Source organism: Quercus lobata, chromosome 3 (genome assembly GCF_001633185.2).
Source record: "Quercus lobata isolate SW786 chromosome 3, ValleyOak3.0 Primary Assembly, whole genome shotgun sequence".
Taxonomy (NCBI): Eukaryota; Viridiplantae; Streptophyta; class Magnoliopsida; order Fagales; family Fagaceae; genus Quercus; species Quercus lobata.
Window position 1 is genome coordinate 55,858,338 of NC_044906.1, and position 19,957 is coordinate 55,878,294.

At 32.8% G+C, this 19,957-nt stretch overlaps 3 protein-coding genes across 5 annotated transcripts; all 3 read left to right on the forward strand.

Annotated features, from left to right (window-relative positions):
- Positions 1-39: 39 nt before the first annotated feature.
- Positions 40-4,576, forward strand: LOC115979251. 3 transcript variants are annotated; one of them, XM_031101237.1, is made up of 9 exons: positions 40-151; positions 353-405; positions 1,154-1,212; positions 1,313-1,567; positions 2,196-2,256; positions 2,878-3,002; positions 3,270-3,332; positions 3,444-3,568; positions 4,142-4,576. In XM_031101237.1, the coding sequence occupies exons 2-9, from the start codon at positions 402-404 to the stop codon at positions 4,281-4,283; spliced, it is 834 nt and encodes a 277-aa protein (XP_030957097.1). In that variant the 5' UTR covers positions 40-151; positions 353-401; the 3' UTR covers positions 4,284-4,576. The 3 variants fall into 3 exon arrangements, with proteins under 3 accessions (XP_030957097.1, XP_030957094.1, XP_030957095.1); XM_031101234.1 differs by having other exon boundaries at positions 42-151; positions 260-405; XM_031101235.1 differs by having other exon boundaries at positions 45-151; positions 243-405.
- A 2,629-nt stretch (positions 4,577-7,205) lies between these two features.
- LOC115979378 (protein NOI4-like) lies at positions 7,206-8,521 on the forward strand. The gene is made up of 3 exons (XM_031101402.1): positions 7,206-7,317; positions 7,982-8,182; positions 8,292-8,521. Exons 1-3 carry the CDS (start codon positions 7,309-7,311, stop codon positions 8,313-8,315), a joined length of 234 nt encoding a protein of 77 aa, XP_030957262.1. The 5' UTR covers positions 7,206-7,308; the 3' UTR covers positions 8,316-8,521.
- Positions 8,522-9,791: 1,270 nt separating this feature from the next.
- Positions 9,792-19,444, forward strand: LOC115982354 (regulator of G-protein signaling 1). The gene is made up of 11 exons (XM_031104929.1): positions 9,792-10,234; positions 12,172-12,292; positions 12,417-12,480; positions 12,592-12,676; positions 13,077-13,150; positions 15,688-15,879; positions 16,825-16,913; positions 17,044-17,282; positions 17,579-17,703; positions 18,700-18,821; positions 18,914-19,444. The coding sequence occupies exons 1-11, from the start codon at positions 10,152-10,154 to the stop codon at positions 19,121-19,123; spliced, it is 1,404 nt and encodes a 467-aa protein (XP_030960789.1). The 5' UTR covers positions 9,792-10,151; the 3' UTR covers positions 19,124-19,444.
- Positions 19,445-19,957: the final 513 nt, after the last annotated feature.

A 19,957-nucleotide genomic window follows, 5' to 3' on the forward strand; every position in this document is an offset into this window, starting at 1 on the left:
GCCACGTGGCGATAGCTGAAAATTTAGACAGAGAGTAAACAAACGGTTGGGAGTTGAACTCTCAGTTGTTCAATGTTCTCAGTTCTTACTTTCTCAGCCTCAGAGAATTTGAACATCTTTCTTCTGCTTTTCCCAGCAAAACTCAAATAAGGTTTGGTTTTCTCTGAATTCCAGTTACTTTACCAAAAAAATATAGAGCTTACTTTCTTTACCCATTTCTTTTCTCTTTATAATTGAAGTAGTAGTTGGAATTTAACAGACATCCAAAGTGAAGTGCACCCATTTGGATTTTGAAGCTGCTATCTTTTTATATATATATGGGTTTGCTCACTATAAACTGTTGGTGGACCAGAACAAACAATTTCTCTACAACCCTCTTTCCTTACAGAGCATCTGCCTTCATGGGTTAGTTTTTTCAAACCCCCTTTAATTTATTTCTCTCTCTCTTTATGTTTTGCTAAGTTTATATTTCACAAACACACATATATTTATATATAAAGAACAGTTATTTGTATGTTATTCTTAAACATTTCCATTAAGGCAGATAGGGGGTTGTGCGTTGATCATTCGTTTTGGTTCATGCATATAAGAGTTGGGTCAGACATTGCTCCTTATAAAGCCTTATTTAGTGTTGGTGTTTAATTTCCCAAATGTTGTGGTTGCAGCACAATGATAGTGATATTTTGTTGGTCCTATATATGGACCTGGGATGTTATTATGTAGGCTTGCAAATATGGGAGGGGATTTATGAGACTTGGGTCTTAAGTCTTGACTGTGTATTAGGAAGAAATTACTTTATAATAGCACAGAGGGATCGAATCAAATGAGGAAGGGACAAGAACTAGTCCTCGTTTAGGCTTTGTACTACAAATAATGGAATATTTCATAATTTCATCTGTTTTTTTTTTCTTGGTTGCTTTATATTATGAAGTACAATAACAATGCAACCTCAAGATGCTATTCTATTCTGAAATTCTACACTAACATTACAATCTTAATAGCAAGCTGCCCCATCTAACAGCATTGACATATTCCTAGCTGAGAAGCTCTATTTTTAGTCTTGCAGTATATCATTTTCCATTGACAATGTACTTGTTATTTGTTAAATGCTTAATTTTTGTATGACTGTCCAAATGTGATTACATGTGATTAGGCGGGAAGTTTATTCACCTCTATGATGCGGAACAGGTTGTACTTTCTACATTGCACAGTGTAATATTCTCTTCTTTTTAGCAATTTGATGTTAAATCTGAGAAAAATTGCAGAACTTTTGTTTTTCTATCATCTCACACTAATATAATTCTTCTTGCAGGGTTTTAGATTTGATACAAGGGCTTTTGCAAGCCGGAATTCAGTGAAGAAATTGAGAAGAAATAGACAACCACCTGAAATTGTAGCAGATATTCCTCCCACAAAAGATGATTATGTTCAAGATGAAAACTCAGCTTCCTCTTTTGAAAATTCAGTTGATCAGAATTCTAAAATAAAGCCTTCCAGGAGTACTGTGCTTCAGGCATGTACCATCACTTCTGGATTAATAGCGGCTTTGGGTATAATACTTCGTCAGGTATGCTTACTCTCATGCATCACTACCTTGGCATTCTACTCTATTTTTGCCTAAGAGTGATATTTCTGGGATTGTAAGAAGCCACCTAGTCATACTCATGTCATTTCTGCTCCGTTTTGGTTTCTCGTTGTGTTATTTGAATTAAACGTGTTCGCTTCCTCCTTTTTTACCTTGTGGATTCTTCCTTTTTTCTCTTTAGATTGAATCACTACTTAAGAGTGCAATCAAAATTGTGAGACAATTTCAGAAGTTTGAATTAGGAATATTTTATTTTATGATGATGTAAATGCGCTACACCCAGTTCCCCCTTTCTTTATCCTCTTGTTTGTGACAAACAATGCATCCTTGTATCCACTTATAATGTGCGAGTAATGTTCTGTCATATTGTTAACTAGCAATCAGTGCCACAGGACTTTTTTTCTATTTAATATCAATATTTTATGTTCACGCCAAACGCCAGTCATAAAACTTTGTTACTTAATGTTCTTGATTTTAGTCAGGACATGTCACTTTGGAGTAAAGGAGAATTCTCAATTTCACTATAATAAAAATTAAAAAATTTCATGGGCAACATTATGTTTGGTCAATCATCTGGATCTTAATTTTGTTCTCTAATTGCTATTTGCAGGTATCCCATGTTGCATCAGTGGAAGGGTTGCCAATCCTTGACTGCTCCGCAGAAGTATCATGTATAAATTTTGTGTTCACTTCTTATTGCAAAATTTTCATTGACTTTTTTTATTGTTCTCCCTTTTCAGATTCAACATCCTGCTTCTTTCTGCAGAATGCAAAAGAGACATTTTCTTTGAAAATAACTTTTTGGAAAACTGAGCAGACAGGATAGTGAAAATCATCTAAAATGAATAGTTGTCCTAAAAGGCTAAAACATGATTAACATTTCTGGGAAGCAGCCCATCAGCCAATGGCAATGGAATAGCAGACACCAAATGCAAATCAAATTATTGGTTTTGTTTTTCTAGATTTTGAAAGCTCAATTGTACTTTCTCATGGATATGAAATATAATTTTGGGTTTTGATTTTCAAAAAAGATGTTACTAGAATAATCAAAATTTGCTCATTTTTCAAATCTGCAAAAAGGATTAGAAATCTATTGAAATATAGAATATGCTGATGCTGTATTAAAATAATTTTCCTGATAATTATATAATGTGGAGAATGTCATTCTAATATGGAATCATCTTTCCAATATTCTATATTTTATTTTTATACAACCTTTTTGCCTCTTATGTTGTAGACTGGAATTGGGCATTTCATTACTTAAAAGAGTGTCATGTTTTCCCCATGTACAGTTGGTTTTGAGATGTGGCATCTTGAGTTGATTACAGGAATAGTTGTATTGATATCATCAAGCCGATATCTAGTACTGAAGACATGGCCAGATTTTGCTGAGTCTAGTGAAGCAGCCAATCAGCAGGTAGCTGTACTGATTTTCCTAACTGTCTCTAGAGGGACTCGTACATATCATTTAATTTTTGTAATGAATTAACATCTCTACAACTGTCAGCATAGCTAGAATTATATATTGGATGGTTGAGAAAAGTACCCCCCCCCCCTCCCCCCCCCAACAAATCCCTTATCTCCCCCAAAAAAAGAAAAAGAAGTCACTGCTCCAGTTGAGTTGATATTGTACCAATCCTTAGCTGCTTTGACGAATTCCAACAACATCCTATATTTGATGCAGGTCCTTGCTTCACTTCAGATTTTGGATTACATAATTGTTGCATTCCTGCCTGGTATTAGTGAGGTAATAAGCAAAGAAAAATGTTTTTATCATTTGTGTGTGTGTGTGTTTTTGTTTTGAATTATAGTTCTATTAAGAGTGCATTGTTACATATGCTGGTTCATGGTTGACTAGGAATTGCTTTTCCGTGGTGCATTGCTACCACTTTTTGGATTCAATTGGAAGAGTGTCTTTTTGGTTGCCGCTATTTTTGGTGTTCTACACGTCGGCAGTGGCCGAAAGTATTCCTTTGCTATCTGGTATTCATCTTCTTGACTTGATAAAGATTTCGTTTTCTCCAAATTAATTTATGAATCAATTGCATTGACTCTCTACTTTACCTTATTTAAATTAAGAATAGGCATATATCCTCTTCATTTAGTCCCTACTAATATTTAGTATGCCCTTCTTGCTGCATCTTCTACTTTCCATTCTCTGATAGCTCTAACTTTCAAAGCAAATGTGATGCCTTCACTGGTCCATTTAAGGCAGAAATTAAACATCGAGTAGTTATCCATCATCTTATAAGTGAACAGCTTTAACAGCCTTTGGACATCCAGCCATGGATTATATTTTATAGTTAGTGTATTGCAAATAGAATTCATATTAGGAGACCTAGTGTTCAAATCCTCCCTCCCCATTGTTGTCGAATTATTTTTAAAAATAAAATTATAAATTATAAAAAAATAAAAAATAAAAAATAAATAAATAAATAAATAATAAATCAGAAGAAGTTTGGATTGTATTGTTTGATGTCCTATGGAATAATCTTCAAACTATTCAGGCACTGTGGGCTCCAATTAACCAGGATTTTGGTGTTTGACATGTTTCAGGGCAACTTTTGTTGGGCTTGTGTATGGTTATGCCACAATTATGTCTTCTAGCCTTATTGTGCCAATGGCTTCTCATGCGATAAACAATCTGGTTGGAGGGATTTTGTGGCGATACACCTCAAAATCATCAGAGAAGTTATAAGACAATTACAATCTGCCTCATTTTCAGTTGTTAGGGAAAAAATAATAATAATAAAAAAAATTAAAAAAAAAAAAATCTGTTCTTCAAAACTGGTCAATGGTGTATCCCTGTCTATTTTGGTGTAAATATGTGGTGTGGTATACATGAATTTGTCACCCACTTGTGCTGTAAATTCTTGTAGAACCATCTTAGTCTAGAAGGCGGGTGGTTATGCAACAATATTAGGGCTATTATTACAGAACTCGCCCTAACTTTGCTACTAGGAAACAATATATCACATTTTTATTCTTGAAGTTGGAACTTTTTTTATTTTTTATTTAGGTTCAATTCCGTCAAATTGGTATAGAGCAATTTTTTAAGGATCATTAAATCTATGCGGTCGGTCGTGGAATTCTATCTCCTACCATTTTCCCTAAAATGAAACTTTTATTCATTCAAACTAAATTAAGATCACTCAATTTACCCCGTGAACACCTTAAATTTAAATGACAACGTTTTCCTCTAAATTAGTTTGGAAAATCTTTTTCAACACATTATTTGGCAATCCATAAAACTATCTATGCATATTCTTTAAATAAGTCATATGAATCATTAATAGGTTATGTGTTAAATAGTAGACAGTGAATAATGGTTCTATTAATCACCATGTAGTGAATTGAAAGAATTTTCCTCCAAAATGATTTGAAGGTAAACTTTTTTTCATATTTAAAAATGCACAAAATTATGTTTTATTTTTATTATAGATATGAAATATTTAAATTTGTGGAATCCACTTCATGATGATCATTCTTTTTCATCAAGGAACTGTTTGGTTTTTGATGTAGACGGTATTGGAATTTTAAGTCCCTTTATGTTTGTAAGTTTTTAAAAGAATGAAAATGCTAAAAATACTACAAATTTTCTACATAATCTTTACAAACTAATATAATAATGAATTTGATTGATAGATGTCAACAACATATATAATTATATATGAATGTTAGAATCACTTTTTATTTTTTCTTATTAGTGTATCACATTAATTTATAAAGGTTATATAGTAAAATTTGTAATATCCCAAACCAATTTCACTCTTAAAAAAATGGAGAGGAATAAAATGAATAACTCATAAAAGAATTGAATTGAATGGAATATAACCTAATGTATTTTCTCTAATGTGTTTTGATGTTTATAAAAGATGGGGTAGGAAAGAAATATTTATCAATAAAAATTTATATATATTAATTGCATTCATTTTTTATTTTATTTTATCTTTTCCAAAGTAGGGATGTAATTGGTATTTCATCTCCCTTTCATTAATATTTTTTTAAGAGGGAAATCTCCCTTTCATCAAGGAATGAATGTTCTAAAAAATGGGAGGAATATTTCCTGGGGGATGGAATGTTCTTAACAATTCCTAATGAGTCATGACCAATCCCTTACTCCATTCCATTACTTTCAAGTATTAAACTTCCAAATAGGAAAGGTAATGAAATATTCTTAAAACATTCCTTTCCATAATTTCAACCATTACATCCCTTTATTTTCTCCCATCCCAAAATGAAAGTAAGTTGACTTATTCTTTTATGTAGAACTTTTTAACACCACATTTAAAAAAAAAGAAAAATACAACTTACTCAAACTCTAGTTTATTTTCAAGTGTACTTGGCTAAGTTTTTTTCTTAAGACAAAGTTTAACTATAAAATAGGTTGTAGTTTTAAACTATAACTTTACTCAAAATCTTTTTATTTGAAAATGAATTTTAACAAATCCACCATTAGATTACATCTTCTTCTTATATCCTTTATACTTGAAATTTTTTTAGAAAATTAAAAATCAATAGCTACGTCATCAAAAAATTATTTAAATTGCAAGTTTTTGAAGTTTAAAATTATACATAAAATATAAGTTTGTAGATCATATAGTAAATAATATCTGATTGATACAAAATTTGACATGTGTATTGAGAGTATAAACATACAATTCAACGGTTAGATTTTCAAAATATGTAATAATGTTTATTTTATTGAGTAAAGTTGTAGATTTAGGCTACAACTAATTTTGTAGCTAATTTTTTTCATTTTTCTTAACTTATTTGGGTAGGTAAAGCACTAAAGCTTTTTTAAAACCTCAATTTTCTTCTAGATACATCTGTATTTTTGTTCAATTTTCATCTTTTAAGCAAAATAAACAAAATAAAATAAAAACTGTACCAAATCTAGAACAAAGAATCCCAAGTATGGTTTTAGCCAACTTAGCCTACTAGAAAAAAAAAAAAAAAGGAAGAAATAATTCAAACAATTTCAAATATCAAAACCTTAACTGACTTATTTGGTCATGAAAATCTTGCTAACATGCTATACTAAGTTACTAACAACTCACAGGGAACAATGACAACTTAGCAATTTACATTCGGGTTTCTCAAAAATTCAATGGGGGTATTCTTTTGTTGTTATTAATTTGTTATTAGCATTATTGTTTCAACCTTGACAACTAAAACTTGTCTTTCTTATTTTTAAGGCTAAAATGAAAATTTATCCCCTTAGTTTTAAACAGAATTCATTTAAGTCCTTTAAGTTTTTTTTCGTTCATTTTAGTGCTCTAAGTTTATTCAATTATGACCTCTCCGTTAACATTCGTTAATTTTTAAAATAAAATTAAAATTATGGAAAAATATTAATCGATTAAATTTGAAACTTATAAGATTGTAATAAAAAAACAAAGTTAGAAAATAAAAAAGGTGAATTTTGCAAAAAAAAAAATTTTTTCTTTTTTGGGATAACCTAGTCTTACTCTTTCATCAGTAAAACAAGGAAACAAATTTATTGTCCCCGCGTTTGAGACGAGTGCAATTCGTAAAGAAAAACTGAAAATCGTTTGGTCTCCTCCAAATATAAAAGTTGCATTTCCTGTTACCAATATTTCATCAGAATCGAAAGTACCCTTCTTCATTTTCATTGTTATCATCATTTCTCAAACCCCCAAAATTCTGGTTTTCCATTTTTTTTTTTTTTTGGTTCTTTCATTTCCTTATACAACTCAATCATGTCTTCGGTAAGAAAATATAAAATCCTCGTATTGTTTTTCGTACACATTATTGCCTGTGTTTCATTTCCCATGTGATCATAAGTGGGTTTTGTCGTTTCAATGTTTTTGTTTTGTTTGAATAGACACGTGCATTTTACATGGTTTGAGATATATCATGAGAATAATAGTGGGTTGGTGACTTGGTGGGGTTTATCATTTGTGGGACATGAGATTCACAAGTAGGGACTTAAAATAACATAATATATTTAAGGTTTTTTATTAATGTCATTTTGTTTTTTTTTTTTTTTTTTTCCGCTTTATTAGACTATTTGGTGATTAGGGTTTATGTTGTTCTTGAAATATAATGCAATTTTTTTTTTTTTTTTTGATAATTACAATGAGAAAGAAAAGATTTGAACTTTGGATGTTTCTATATAAAACACTCGTTTATTGCAAGCTTGAGAATAATCACATAAAAATAGAAATAGTAGAAAATTTTAATTTTATTTATATACATTTTTTAGTGGAGGAGGCATATTCGAATTCAACAAATGACATTAAGCTATGTGACTCTTGACTTGAAGCTGATTTTTATGTGTTATTATCTCATGAGTTTTTTTTTTTTTTTAATGAATAGCAGCAATGAATGCATATGTTAAAATTTTTATGGTTTTCTTTGTTTTGTTTGCAGCTCAATAAGGATCGGCCTCTCCCCAAATTCGGAGAATGGGATGTGAACAATCCTGCCGCAGCCAGCGAATTTACTGTCATATTTGACAAGGTTAGAGATGAGAGGAAGACCGGTGGGACATCTAGTAGTGTGTCACCAAATCCATCGCCAAAATATACAGCCAGTGATAAATACAGTCATTCCTCCAAGTCCAACAACAAGGTATCAATTCATTTCATATCTCTAATCTCTGCCTATTGTTTTTGGTCCTTGGTTTTATAACTCTCTTGAAGTCTTGATATTGAACTTGTTATCTACATGTTGAATGCAGAGAAAGTGGTTCTGCCTTTGTTAAGTTGCTCCTTTGGATTCTCTCTCCCCTTGAAGATCTCAGAGAGACAGGAGACTTTGGCTGGCTATGGTGGTTGGGTACTTGTGTTGGAGAAGAGGGTCGTGACATTGTGGTTGTTAACCTTGCTTTTTAGTGTCATTTTTTCTTTTTTGGCTATGGTTGTTGGGTACTTGCATTTTATGCATTATAGCTTGTACTCCCGGAGTGTATTGTATATATATATACACGTGAGTTTCCTTTCCTTTCTAAGTGCAAAAAATACCAGTAAATGTTTTACATTCACTTCTCGTGTTTTAAATATGGACCGGACATTATCTTTCATTTAAAAAAGTATATGGCTCACATATAAATATAATTATAAATACAATAAAAGTTTGTAACAATTTCATAACAAAGCCCTTAAATCAATTGTTAATAAATTATTTTATGAAAAGTTTGATATCATTTTCATTAAAAAAAAAAAAAAAAAACCATAAGAAAATTAATTTTTTTCTCTTTTCTACATAAAAAGTTTTTAAAAATATTTCCTAAATCAAATGACATCCATTAACTTTTTCCTTCACAATATTCTCAAATTTATATTTTACTTTAACCTAATTTAAATATCTAAAACTTCTTTTTAAAAATTTGAACTTTGACCTTTACCTTTTCTTAACATCATATAAAATTTTTTTACTTATAGAGTAACCATTACACCTAGACTCAGCAAATGATCACTAAACCTTAATTATCAAGCCTTTGCTGACACCACAATTTTCCACGTCAACATAAAAAATAAAAAATAAATAAAAATTATAACTCCTCAAAACCCTAACAACCTTACCCCTCTCTCAAGTTAAGAAATATAAAGTCACGGTTTCTGCAAACTCTCTCTTTCTCCAGACGTAGGAAGCCCTAAAGCATTCAAGATCTACAAAACCCTAGCAACCTTACCCCTCTCTCAAGTTAAGAAATATAAAGCCACGGTTTCTGCAAACTCTCTCTCTCCAGACGTAGGAAGTCCTAAATCATTCAAGATCTACAATGCACGGTATAGATTTTAACTTATAAAGTTCAGCTTTTGTAAGGTTAGTTTGTTTATATATTTAGTCCTTATGTTTAGGTTTAGGTTTTAAGAGATTTATATATTACTACTATGTGGCTGAATTTCCCGTGACATCAGTTTTATGTTTTTTTTTTTTTTTTAATTTGTTTTATGTAAGATTAGTTTGTTTACATCAATTCTTTATCTCAAATATAAGGCTTTTATTTCTACCGCAAGAACTATTTAGGTATGTATCTCTTGTAAATACACATGAACTTAAATTGTCTTTTAATATATGCATGTTTTATTATTTTCTAATAATTTTCCCGTACATCGCATGGATTAGCGACTAGTTATCATGAAATTGCAACTACTAACCAATAAGTTCGCAGTCTATTCATATTAAGTTTCTTTTTAAAGTGCAAATGCGTAGGTTTGATTAGTTGGGCAAGGGCACGTGCACAGACTCAAGGTAGTCATAGAATTTAGGGACAGATGAGGCCCACATAAATCTCAAAATTGGGCTACTTTGAAGTTTCCTTTGAACATGAATCACTAATTTTAATATAACTTTTGGTCAAATCCGTCACCTCATATTTCCTCCACAGTTAACGTGGAGAAAATGGAAAGTGGACTCCATTGCTTCTACAAGACTATCTTCAATGGCCACTACTATGTATAATCAAAACTATGCATAGATATATACTCTTATTGTTATGTTATCAATTATTACATTTCTATCTTAATGCTTGAATTACTGAATTATAATTCATAGACCCACTTTTTCTACTTCTTTTTATATATGCACAAAAACTATGAAAATGGAAACTTGTGCATTGGTAGGAGGCTGCGTCACCGACTACATAGCGATTGCCATATCCATCCTTTCCATGATCTTGTATGTTTTCCTTTCTGGGGTTCTTTAATTATTGTTTTGTTTCCCAATATATGTGAAAAATTTTAACTTCAGTAGAGCCTATTAAACATGTTATAAGAATTGGAGGCTGGGTGTTTGATGATATGTCTCAGTGAATTTTTAGTATATGCAGAAAGATCACAGAATTGCCTGCTTTTTTTTATATATTTATTAAAAAGTTCTGTTGTTGTAGACCATTTATTAGTTGGTTATTTTAGGTGGGTTATACTGTTTGACTGTGTCTAATAAACAAATTTTATTATTTATTATCAGCTCAGCATATTGTAGATTTGATCAAACAAGTTATGGGGCTAGTGTAAGCAAGTAACTGAAAAAAAAAATTATTATTAACAATCAAAGGCAAAGTAGTTTTGACTTTTGAGTCTTATGGGATGTTATTGTAACCCACAAAGTGAATTTGATTCAATGTGGCAAACTAGAAAGTATTAATTTTTTTTTTTCTGGGTTGAGCTGTGAAGAATTTGAAGGAGAAAAATCTGCAGCAAGTCAGTTGTAAGCTGGGCTGAGCTGGGCTGGGGTGATTTATAACTTATGGGCTGACAGGAATGCAAGAATTCATGTAAGGAAAGATTTGCACTGAAGAAGCGAATTGGTGCAATGGCTTATTTCTGATATTAGGTGTAGGCTGTCTTGGTCTAAACAAGTGAAGCATACCTTTGAAAAACATAGTGTTATGCTGTATTTGGGGAATTTCTGAAATTTTTTTTGGTTTGTTATTAGGCTGGGAGCTTAATAAGTCTAGTGTTTGTCTGTAGTGTGTGGCTGCTTGTTTGTACTGTGTTCTGGTGTTTGCAAGCTTAGGCTGCTTCTTGTAATTTTTTTTTTTTTTTGGGGGTGGTTCAATTAAATTTTCTCATTCATAAAAAAAGAAAGCATCAATTTTTCTTTCGAGGAGAGAGAGAGAAGAGGTTAGGCCTTGGTGCGATGGGAAGTGTCTTCCACCAAAAGCGACAGTCATGGGTTAGAGTCCAAGAATCAACACAAAAAGAAATTGGGGGTAAGGTTGTTTAACAATTACCCCTCCTAGTGCCAGCAAAAGTGGGAGCTTTGTGCACTAGCCACAACCTTTTCTTAGGAGAGAGAGAGATACAGTGTCCTAGAACAAACTGAAGTAATGGAACTAGTAAATACTTTGTGTAGCTAGTTTCATGAATTTAGGAAATTAGGGTTCTTTAAATAGCTTTGCAATTCATTCCTCTCTTGAGTCTTTCTCCCTAACAATAATGTGGAAAGAATTGTTGGTATGCTGTTCCTAGGTTGATAAGAGAAGTTATTGATGTGATGAGCATTGGCATGTAAAGAAGATAATTCCTTTCCTATCTCATATGTGTTTTCTTTTTGAGTTATTTGGTATGCATTTCTCAGGTAGTCAAACAATGTGGAATTAATTAAGCAGAATTTATTGAGCTGATTTACTTGAGGAGTGGATGTTAGTAGTGGGGAGCGTAAGAGTTGGAAGAGTTTGAGGGTCTCTTTGTCTGATTATTTATGGGATAAAAACTCTTTGCTAGAGTTTTTACTTTTTATTTGCAGTTTTCTTAAGCCATTCCTGCTTACTTGGAAATGCTTGTGTGATTTGTGTAACTGACAGCTATATATATAATCAAACGAAACCAATTGAGCATTCATTGTCTGTCAACTTGATTCAGACTAGTTGCTGCCTTCTTTTTCTATATATATATGGCTTTCCTTATAAAAACATAGTGAAATTTTTAATTGGTCAATTGAAAGTAATTGCTTATGAAGAATGCAAATCTTTGAAGTAAACTTTTTTTAAGGTATTCCCAATATGAAGAAGTTCTTTTTGGTTATTGTACATGTTTTTGGTACCAAAGAAGAGTTTATTTATTTAGAGACTAACTTCTTTTGTCATTAATTGTTTGGCTTTGTTCTTTCAGACTTCTCTCACGGTTACTTGTACCCTTTCTGGTTCACAAGGTTCCTCGTACTAAGAACAGTGGCTTCTGGATTCCAATAATTCATGTTTTTGCCAGCTTCAACCTTTTGTTGTCAATTGTGGTAGATTATAGATCGTTTTGTTACCCTTACTAATTTTTTTTTTATGACTTCATGCACCAGAAAATTTTTGTAGATGACTTTTAGTTATACTTGTTACAATACTATAGGCCCATGTTCCGTGCAGGTGTCTGTCAATTTCCTAAAATTCACGAAGAGGCATTGGTGGCAGTCTTGCTATGTTTGGGCAGGTTTTTCACAGCTTCTATTATTGTTACAATCTTTCAAGTCCTTGTTTATTTTTTCAGTTGTCAGATGCTTATTTCTTTAGAGCACCAATTTCAAGCATCTTTTGCTTTCAGTTTGGGTTGAAGGTCCACTTGGATTTGGCTTACTGCTAAGCTGTCGCGTGACACAGGCCTTCCAGCTGTATTACATTTTTGTCAAGTAAGTAAAGATTTTGTTTGCTTGGGTAAATACGCTTGACTGTAATTCTGAAAGAAACTTGCCATAAGGTTGCATCTATCTCAAATCAATGATCTGACTGTAGATTGCACATCCCCACCCTACCTATTAACCACCCAAGCCAAGGTCCTTGAGACTTTTGTGATATGGTTGGTTGATTGTTCTGACGATAGAAACATTAAACAGGTCAACAACATGACTTATGGGGGCTAGTTTCATCTTCTTCTCTCTTTTTTTTCCCTTTTTTTGTGCAATGGTTTCGTAGACATGGAACATGTTTTATGCAAGGACTTTTTCATGTCTTGGGCCTCTTGGCAAATAATTTTTTTAAACCTTTTTGTGTCGTACTACACTACTTTACTAAAGCTGTTATATATTTCAGGAGGCGTTTACCACCAATCAGATCTTATATATTTCTTCCACTAATACTGTTGCCATGGATTGCTGGGGCTGCATGTAAGAGTCTCTAAATTGAATCAATTTACTTATTTGGATATTTATCTTCTCAAGTTGGTCTTTCTACAATGAAATTAAGATACATTTGGAGCAGTAACATTATTTATCAATGTAGAAGTATATTTTCCAATGAAGTGATCAGTTTTCTTTACTAATGTCCATTTTTAGTATTTAGTTTTTCTTTAATATTTAATATGTGTGAAACCTGTTTTATGCAGATTCTTAGTCCTTGAAAACGTATTTTCTGTTTTTGGTCCTGTTTGTCTGTTTTTCAGTCTCCTCACACACCCCCCCCCCCACCCCCCACCTCTCTTCCCCCCTCCCCCTCTTTTGGTCTTTTTTTGAAGATACTCTATCTTGGAATAAGTTCACTATTGTACATATTTCTTTTTCAGTTTGGTTTATACCCCATTAAGCAAAAGAACAATTGGAGCAGCTAATTTAACCACAACTTAATTCCTTTCTGGTATGATTTGTCATATTTATGCCTACAACCAAAGCATAAATATCAGTGTTGATAAAAGTATCAAGTGCACTAAAGTGCGAAGGCCTCTTGGAGGCTAGGCGCCAAGCGCAAACGCCTGATTGAAGGAAAACATACATTTTTCAAATATGGTTTCTAATAACCTCTAATAGAAATATTCATCTTATAATAAAAATTAAATAAAAACTCAAAAACTTTATATTTTACCTATTTGGTAAGTGCAATTGTATAATATCTGTAAGTTTGGAAGACATAGAAATATACATTTCTCGAGTTTTGTGCCACATTGTCTACTTTGGGTTTTATGGCGGGGACAGAATGCTAGATGCTTTGAGGACTTTGAACAATTGATCCTTGATATAAAGTCCTTTTTCTTTCATACTCTCCTTGAATGGAGCTTAGTCTTACCTTCCTTCTCTTCTATATCCCTCCTTGTTCTAGTTGATCATTTTAATTTGGGTCCTTAAATTTTGCCACTGAAGTACATTTCCAATGTACTTGGGTTGGCTATTCTTTAATAAAAAGTTCTTATGTTATTTGTCAAAAAAGAAAAAAGAAAAATGTATAATATAGGAAATTGAAGTCATAGAAAGTTTAAACATAACATTTTATGTAATTCTCTTGTGCTTTATAAAAATACATAACCGTGATAGTTATGATCAAATGAGGAATATGGTTTAATCAACATACATCTAAAAGGCAAAGACCAAATTTTACAAGAATAGTAATTAACTTGGCTTATATCTTTTGACATGTAAATAAAAAATAAAATTTATTGTGTAATATAATATAACACCTTAAGAATAGTGTTTGTCCATGTCATAACCTTCAAGATCGAGCAATTAATTTTAACGATTCATATATATATATATATATATATATTTCTTTAGCAATAATATGAAAAAGAGTGCCTAGGTATGCTATGTTCTTCTTCAAAAAGCGCCAAAAGGTGCACTTCATTAAATGAGCTTCACTTTGGCCAAGTGAAACGCTTAGACTTTGGGGCTTCAAGCATTGAGTTTTAAACGCACCTAAGTGTGCTTTTAAGAACATTGATAAGTATGCAGTTCTCAGTACTTTTTCTTTGCTGGTTTACTAGGGCATTATTTATATATAGTAAACATTTTCATGAGGTAGAGGCATTATTATTGAATTGTTATGGGAATTTTCAAACCATATGTCTCTAAATGCGCACATTCCAACCCTTTTGTACCTTTTCTTTTATTTGTTTGCCAAACTTCTGTTTGGAGCTTCAAACTCAATGTTCTAGTACACGACCTTTTGTTGCTTTCTTACAAAATTTAAATAACTGTGGAAAAGAGTCTTTTGCCAAAAGCAGTATAGATTATGAAATTATCTATCATGATTTCAGTGTAGCAGGGGAAGACAATTCCCAAGTACAAAGATGCATTTAATCCCTGGAAGTTCTTGATGAGCAAGGTAATCATACCAAAATTCATCAAGAACACTCTCAAGTAACAATTATCAAGCCTTATTTTTTCTGGTTATCACGAAACACCTTCCAAGTTTTGATAGTGTGTGTTTGGTATCAGCTTATTTAGCTTTTTGATGAAACTGTGCTAAAGTATACTTGTACTTTGAAAAAGTGAGAAAAACTCTGGTTTTAACGTACATAAAAGCGTAAGGCTAAAAGCTTGCTGAATAAGCTGGAGGCAAACAGGCTATTAAATTGGTAGCAGTGTTTTGTATTATGATCTTAGAACTGAACATGTAAGTTTAACACTCTTGGGATGGGCGCTTTTTCTTTCATGGAATTGTATTTGACTGTCCATCAATAATGTATAATCCTGGTCCAACGTTACTGTACTTTGACTATGTATCTGAGTGTGTTATTTCACTTCATTTTATTCAAGCAAGTTATTTTAAATGTTCTGCTGTCTGTGTGGCTTGATTGATCTTGTCAGCCAAAGTTTTATTTATACATGTCATCAATATCAGCCTAGAGCTCTTTGGATCTGGTCATAGATTGTGTAGTTTTTCACTCCTCCATTTGATTGGTAATTTCTAACAAGAGTACTGACATATGCTGTAGTTATCCATATGAAGAAGCCTCTAAATAAACGGTGCCACATGGGGACTTACTGGGTCATTCCAACTGCGACTCTCCACACATTGTATGTCGCTGCTTTAGTTGGATTCACCGGGGCTATTTGGCACATAGAGTTCAGGTTTGATGAACTCAAAGACCTGTGGTGGGGGATACTTTTCTCAGCCTCTTCCATTGGTATCCTTTTTCTCTAGGTTCTATACAAGGCTTCATTATTTTTTTTATTTGCTCTATGTACATTGGCCATATATATTCTATAGTCACAGTTGGAAAGTCCTTTTTGTTTTTGTTTATTTTTTTTTTTGTTTTCCTCTTTGTTTTTAATTTGGAACCATTGTTTAGTGTTTATGGTTTTTGAAGTTCTCTAGCTACTTAAAACATATTCCACCCCACAACACACACCCCCCCCCCCCCCCACGTGCCCGGTGACCCCTTTTATTGGTAATTACACACTCACCTGGTGGGTCTTGAACCACAATCTCTCCCTCCATCTTGCTCTTACAAGGGGAAAACGTGACATTTGAGCTAGAGCTCATTGGAAGTTTAAGAACATATAACCTAGAGTAGTAGTCACAGCTTATTGGAAAACATTCTGATGACTTAAAAATTGTTGCGCATAGGTTTTTACGATAAAAGGAAGCTGACAATTGATGTTGGTGACTAAATTCTTGAGTGTCTATGTGCAAATTAAAGTACTTAAGATGTACAATTAGGAATTAGTAATAATGCTTTTGGCATGGACTCTTGTAGCATCAGTCATCTTGCCATGATTCCACTTAACTGCAAAAACAGCCACCCCAAAAGAGAAGAAAAAAGGAGGGAGGGGGCACCATAGGCAGTGGTTTTTTGCTGCTTCTCTAGCCATTAGGGAGTTCAGTTAACATCTGCATCTATAACACAATGGAAGAACCAACAATGGTCTGGGAACTTTCATTGAGAAAGTCATAATAAACTGAAATAGTTTATTGTGTCTTGGATCTCTTTCTTCGATATCTATTGTATACATCCTAAGTACTAATGTTACACCCTTCCTAATTTTGTAATAAAACATACAGAAAAATAATTTAATCAAAATGACTCACCTTCTTTTTGGAATTAATTTGTCCTCTTTTCCACTTCCAGGAGTATGGGTTACTGCTTACATTTTGAATGAAATTCATGATGAAATATCATGGCTTCAAATTGCCTCCAGATTTCTCCTTTTAATTATGGTATGCCATATGATTGGTTTGTGTCTCATTTTCTTTATTCACCTTCGCCATCATTAGTTGATTGAGATTTAAGTTCTAACTGTCTTCAGCTCATGTATTCTTGCTAACATTTCTCAGGTATATTCTACAGGCAAGTATTCTAGTACAGGCTCTTTTCTCTTTATCAAGTTCACAGCCTTTACTCACTCAAATCAGTTTAAGGAGAAAGGCACCTCAAGAATTTGAGACAATGGGCCAGGCTCTTGGTATACCTGATAGTGGACTACTATTGCAGACGGAAGCAGTTCAAGTCATAGATCCCAATGAACCATTGGATAAGCTTCTTCTGGACAAAAGATTTCGGCAGTCCTTCATGGCATTTGCTGACAGGTTTCGTATTCCTCCCCAAGCTCCAGTATTTGGGAATACATTTATGAGGAAATATTTCTTACAAAAACTTATATCATGAGAAAAATTCCAGGTTTAGAGAAAAAATTTCTTAAGCTAAATGAAGAGGGAAAGAAAACATTGTTTCCATGTCCTGAATTCCATGGAGATTAATGGGGCCCTAAATCCTAGAAGATATCTCCAAGACACCCCCCCCCCCCCTTTTTTTGTAAATAGAATTGAAGATGAGAAATAAAATTGATTGTTTGGAATAAAACTTCTTCTCTTTTCAATTACAGTTGTTTGGCTGGGGAGAGTGTGCATTTCTATGATGAGGTGCATGAGCTTGGCAAACTACCTGTAAATGACCCTGTAAGAAGGATCTACATGGCACGGTATATTATTGACAAGTATATAGTTGCAGGTTTGTGGTTTGTGGTTTTTATTTTGGGATTTGTATTCAAAGCAATTTATTTTCAATATGCATTACCTCCGACTTAAAGTCTCATGCTAACCTTTGAATACAGCTCATATGGCTCTTTTGGGTTGCACGTGCCTCAAATATAGGAATTTTTAGGTAGCTGAAGCATTAATGTTGGTAGTGACTTCATCTAGAAAGATGTTCAACTGGTAGTTTTGGCAATCAGAGATGTTTGTACATTTTTACATCTTTAGAATTCTAACTACTTTTCCTATTCATCTTTTTATGAATCTGGCATGAAAATTAAATAAATAGTGTCTACTATCCTCAGCTTAGATTGCTTCACGTGGAAAGCCATCATTGCGTATGCACCTTATTTGGTTTGGTTGTGAAAGATAAAAAACCTACCACTTGGCTTAACTTAAGCTTTAACCCTTAAGTTACTTGAGATTAGATTGATTAATAGTGGGTTTGAGCTTTCTAATAAGATGAATAAATCAAGCTTGAGTAGCTTATTACTAGGATTGTTTCTAGTCCTACTTACAGGTGTCCAGTATCTTTATTATTTCCCTCCCTTTATTTCCAATTATAAATGTCTATCTAAAATTTGGCAGCCTTCGCTCTGTATGCTTGTAGAAATCTGATTTGTTAGAAATCACCCATCGTATGAGCAATTTTCTCCCATTTCCTCTTCCATGACATTGCCATTTTTTAAAATATAATCATTACTTATAAATGCAAGTCTCTGGTAAATCTTTTACTATGAATTAGTAATTGAAGGTTGACGCCTGATTTGTGTTTTCACTGTTTAATAAAGAAATATGGGTTCATCACAATCATGTTTGTTATAGGACAGATCAGCTTTGTGGCACCATGTGGGCTGCTATAGCCTGTTTCTTTCCATAGCCGGAAATGCACTCTAATTCTTTTTCATATCCTATTACCTTTGAAGCTTATGTGACTTGTTTTTATCTGATTTCTCTTGATTGATTTATAAAGGTGCGGCAAGGGAGGTAAACATTTCTCACCGAAGCCGACAAGAAATTTTGACTACTGCTGATCTTGCACACCCTAATCTCTTTAACAATGCACTAAATGAGGTGATGCAATTGATGAAAACGGTAGGTTATTTCCTTGGGTTTATATAATTTTACTGGTTCCTTTGGATTGGTACCATGTCTGAGTGTTTTTTTTTTCTCTCCTTCCCCTCAAGAACTTGGCAAAAGATTACTGGTCATCCATGTACTTCATGAAGTTCAAAGAAGAAGCTAGTATGAGATCTAATGGCCTTGAGCTGGAACAGATGACAGGTTTGAACTTCTCTCCTAGGTTGAGTTCTGTACATGGTGCTGATGACCCCTTTCACCAAGAACACTTTTCTAAGGGCTCAGCCAATGATAGTCATGATTCGGACACACAATGAACCAAGAATTGTGAATAGTTGTGCACGTATCTAGAAACTCCCATTTTAACTCTTTCTCTGAAGTTTATACATTCTTTACCCGGACAAAATGGCTTGGAAAGCCAATAAGAAGAAAATGGAAAATAAAGGATGAGGGAAAGAAGATAGGTTGAACTGAGTAGCAACTGCAGTAACATGTTTTATGTATCATACCTGTACAGACATGTATTAAGCCTAAACCAAACTCACATATACCCTTGGTGAGGGCTGTAAATGAATCAAGCTATTTATGAACATTTCATGCTCAGTTCAGAAGAGGGGGGAAAAAAAAAATTCATGTTCGATTATTTAGCAAAAGAGCTTCAATCCTAACTCTAGGCTCGACTATTACACACGTCAAACTCAAACATAATAATATACTCATGAGTATATGACTCAATATATATATATATATATATATATAATATATTATTTGTTATATGTATGTGTAAAAAAAATAAAAAAACTTATATAAACTTGATATTGTATTGTATAAGTTTGTAAATATGTTCATAATATGTCAAATTGTTATCTCTAATTTATTGATAATAGAAATAGTTCATTTTGTAGTAAAACTAAAAAGTGTATATAATTTTTAACAATTTGAGGTTGATAAATCTTTTTTCTTTTTTAGAAGTTTATATACAAAAACCATTCTTTCTAATTAACTCGAGTAGCTCATGAACAAGATCAAGTTTGCTCAATAAGAGAATGAACCAAGTTTAAAATCTAGTTTGATAAAGTGTTTGATCTCAAACTCATATTTGAAATAAAATTAATTGAACAATCTTGAACTTTTAATATTTGTTTCCAGCT

What these genes read in the sequence shown, in the direction of transcription:
- LOC115979378 (XM_031101402.1), top strand. An exon ending in CCTCCAAGTCCAACAACAAG is followed by an intron (nt 8,183 to 8,291) that starts GTATCAATTCAT and finishes TGTTGAATGCAG; the next exon opens with AGAAAGTGGTTCTGCCTTTG.
- LOC115979251 (XM_031101234.1), top strand. Translation starts at nt 318, where the DNA reads ATGGGTTTGCTCACTATAAACTGTTGGTGGACCAGAACAAACAATTTC. An exon ending in CTGCTCCGCAGAAGTATCAT is followed by an intron (nt 2,257 to 2,877) that starts GTATAAATTTTG and finishes CCCCATGTACAG; the next exon opens with TTGGTTTTGAGATGTGGCAT. An exon ending in TCCTGCCTGGTATTAGTGAG is followed by an intron (nt 3,333 to 3,443) that starts GTAATAAGCAAA and finishes ATGGTTGACTAG; the next exon opens with GAATTGCTTTTCCGTGGTGC.
- LOC115982354 (XM_031104929.1), top strand. Translation starts at nt 10,152, where the DNA reads ATGAAAATGGAAACTTGTGCATTGGTAGGAGGCTGCGTCACCGACTAC. An exon ending in ATGGATTGCTGGGGCTGCAT is followed by an intron (nt 13,151 to 15,687) that starts GTAAGAGTCTCT and finishes CATATGCTGTAG; the next exon opens with TTATCCATATGAAGAAGCCT. An exon ending in GATTTCTCCTTTTAATTATG is followed by an intron (nt 16,914 to 17,043) that starts GTATGCCATATG and finishes TATATTCTACAG; the next exon opens with GCAAGTATTCTAGTACAGGC.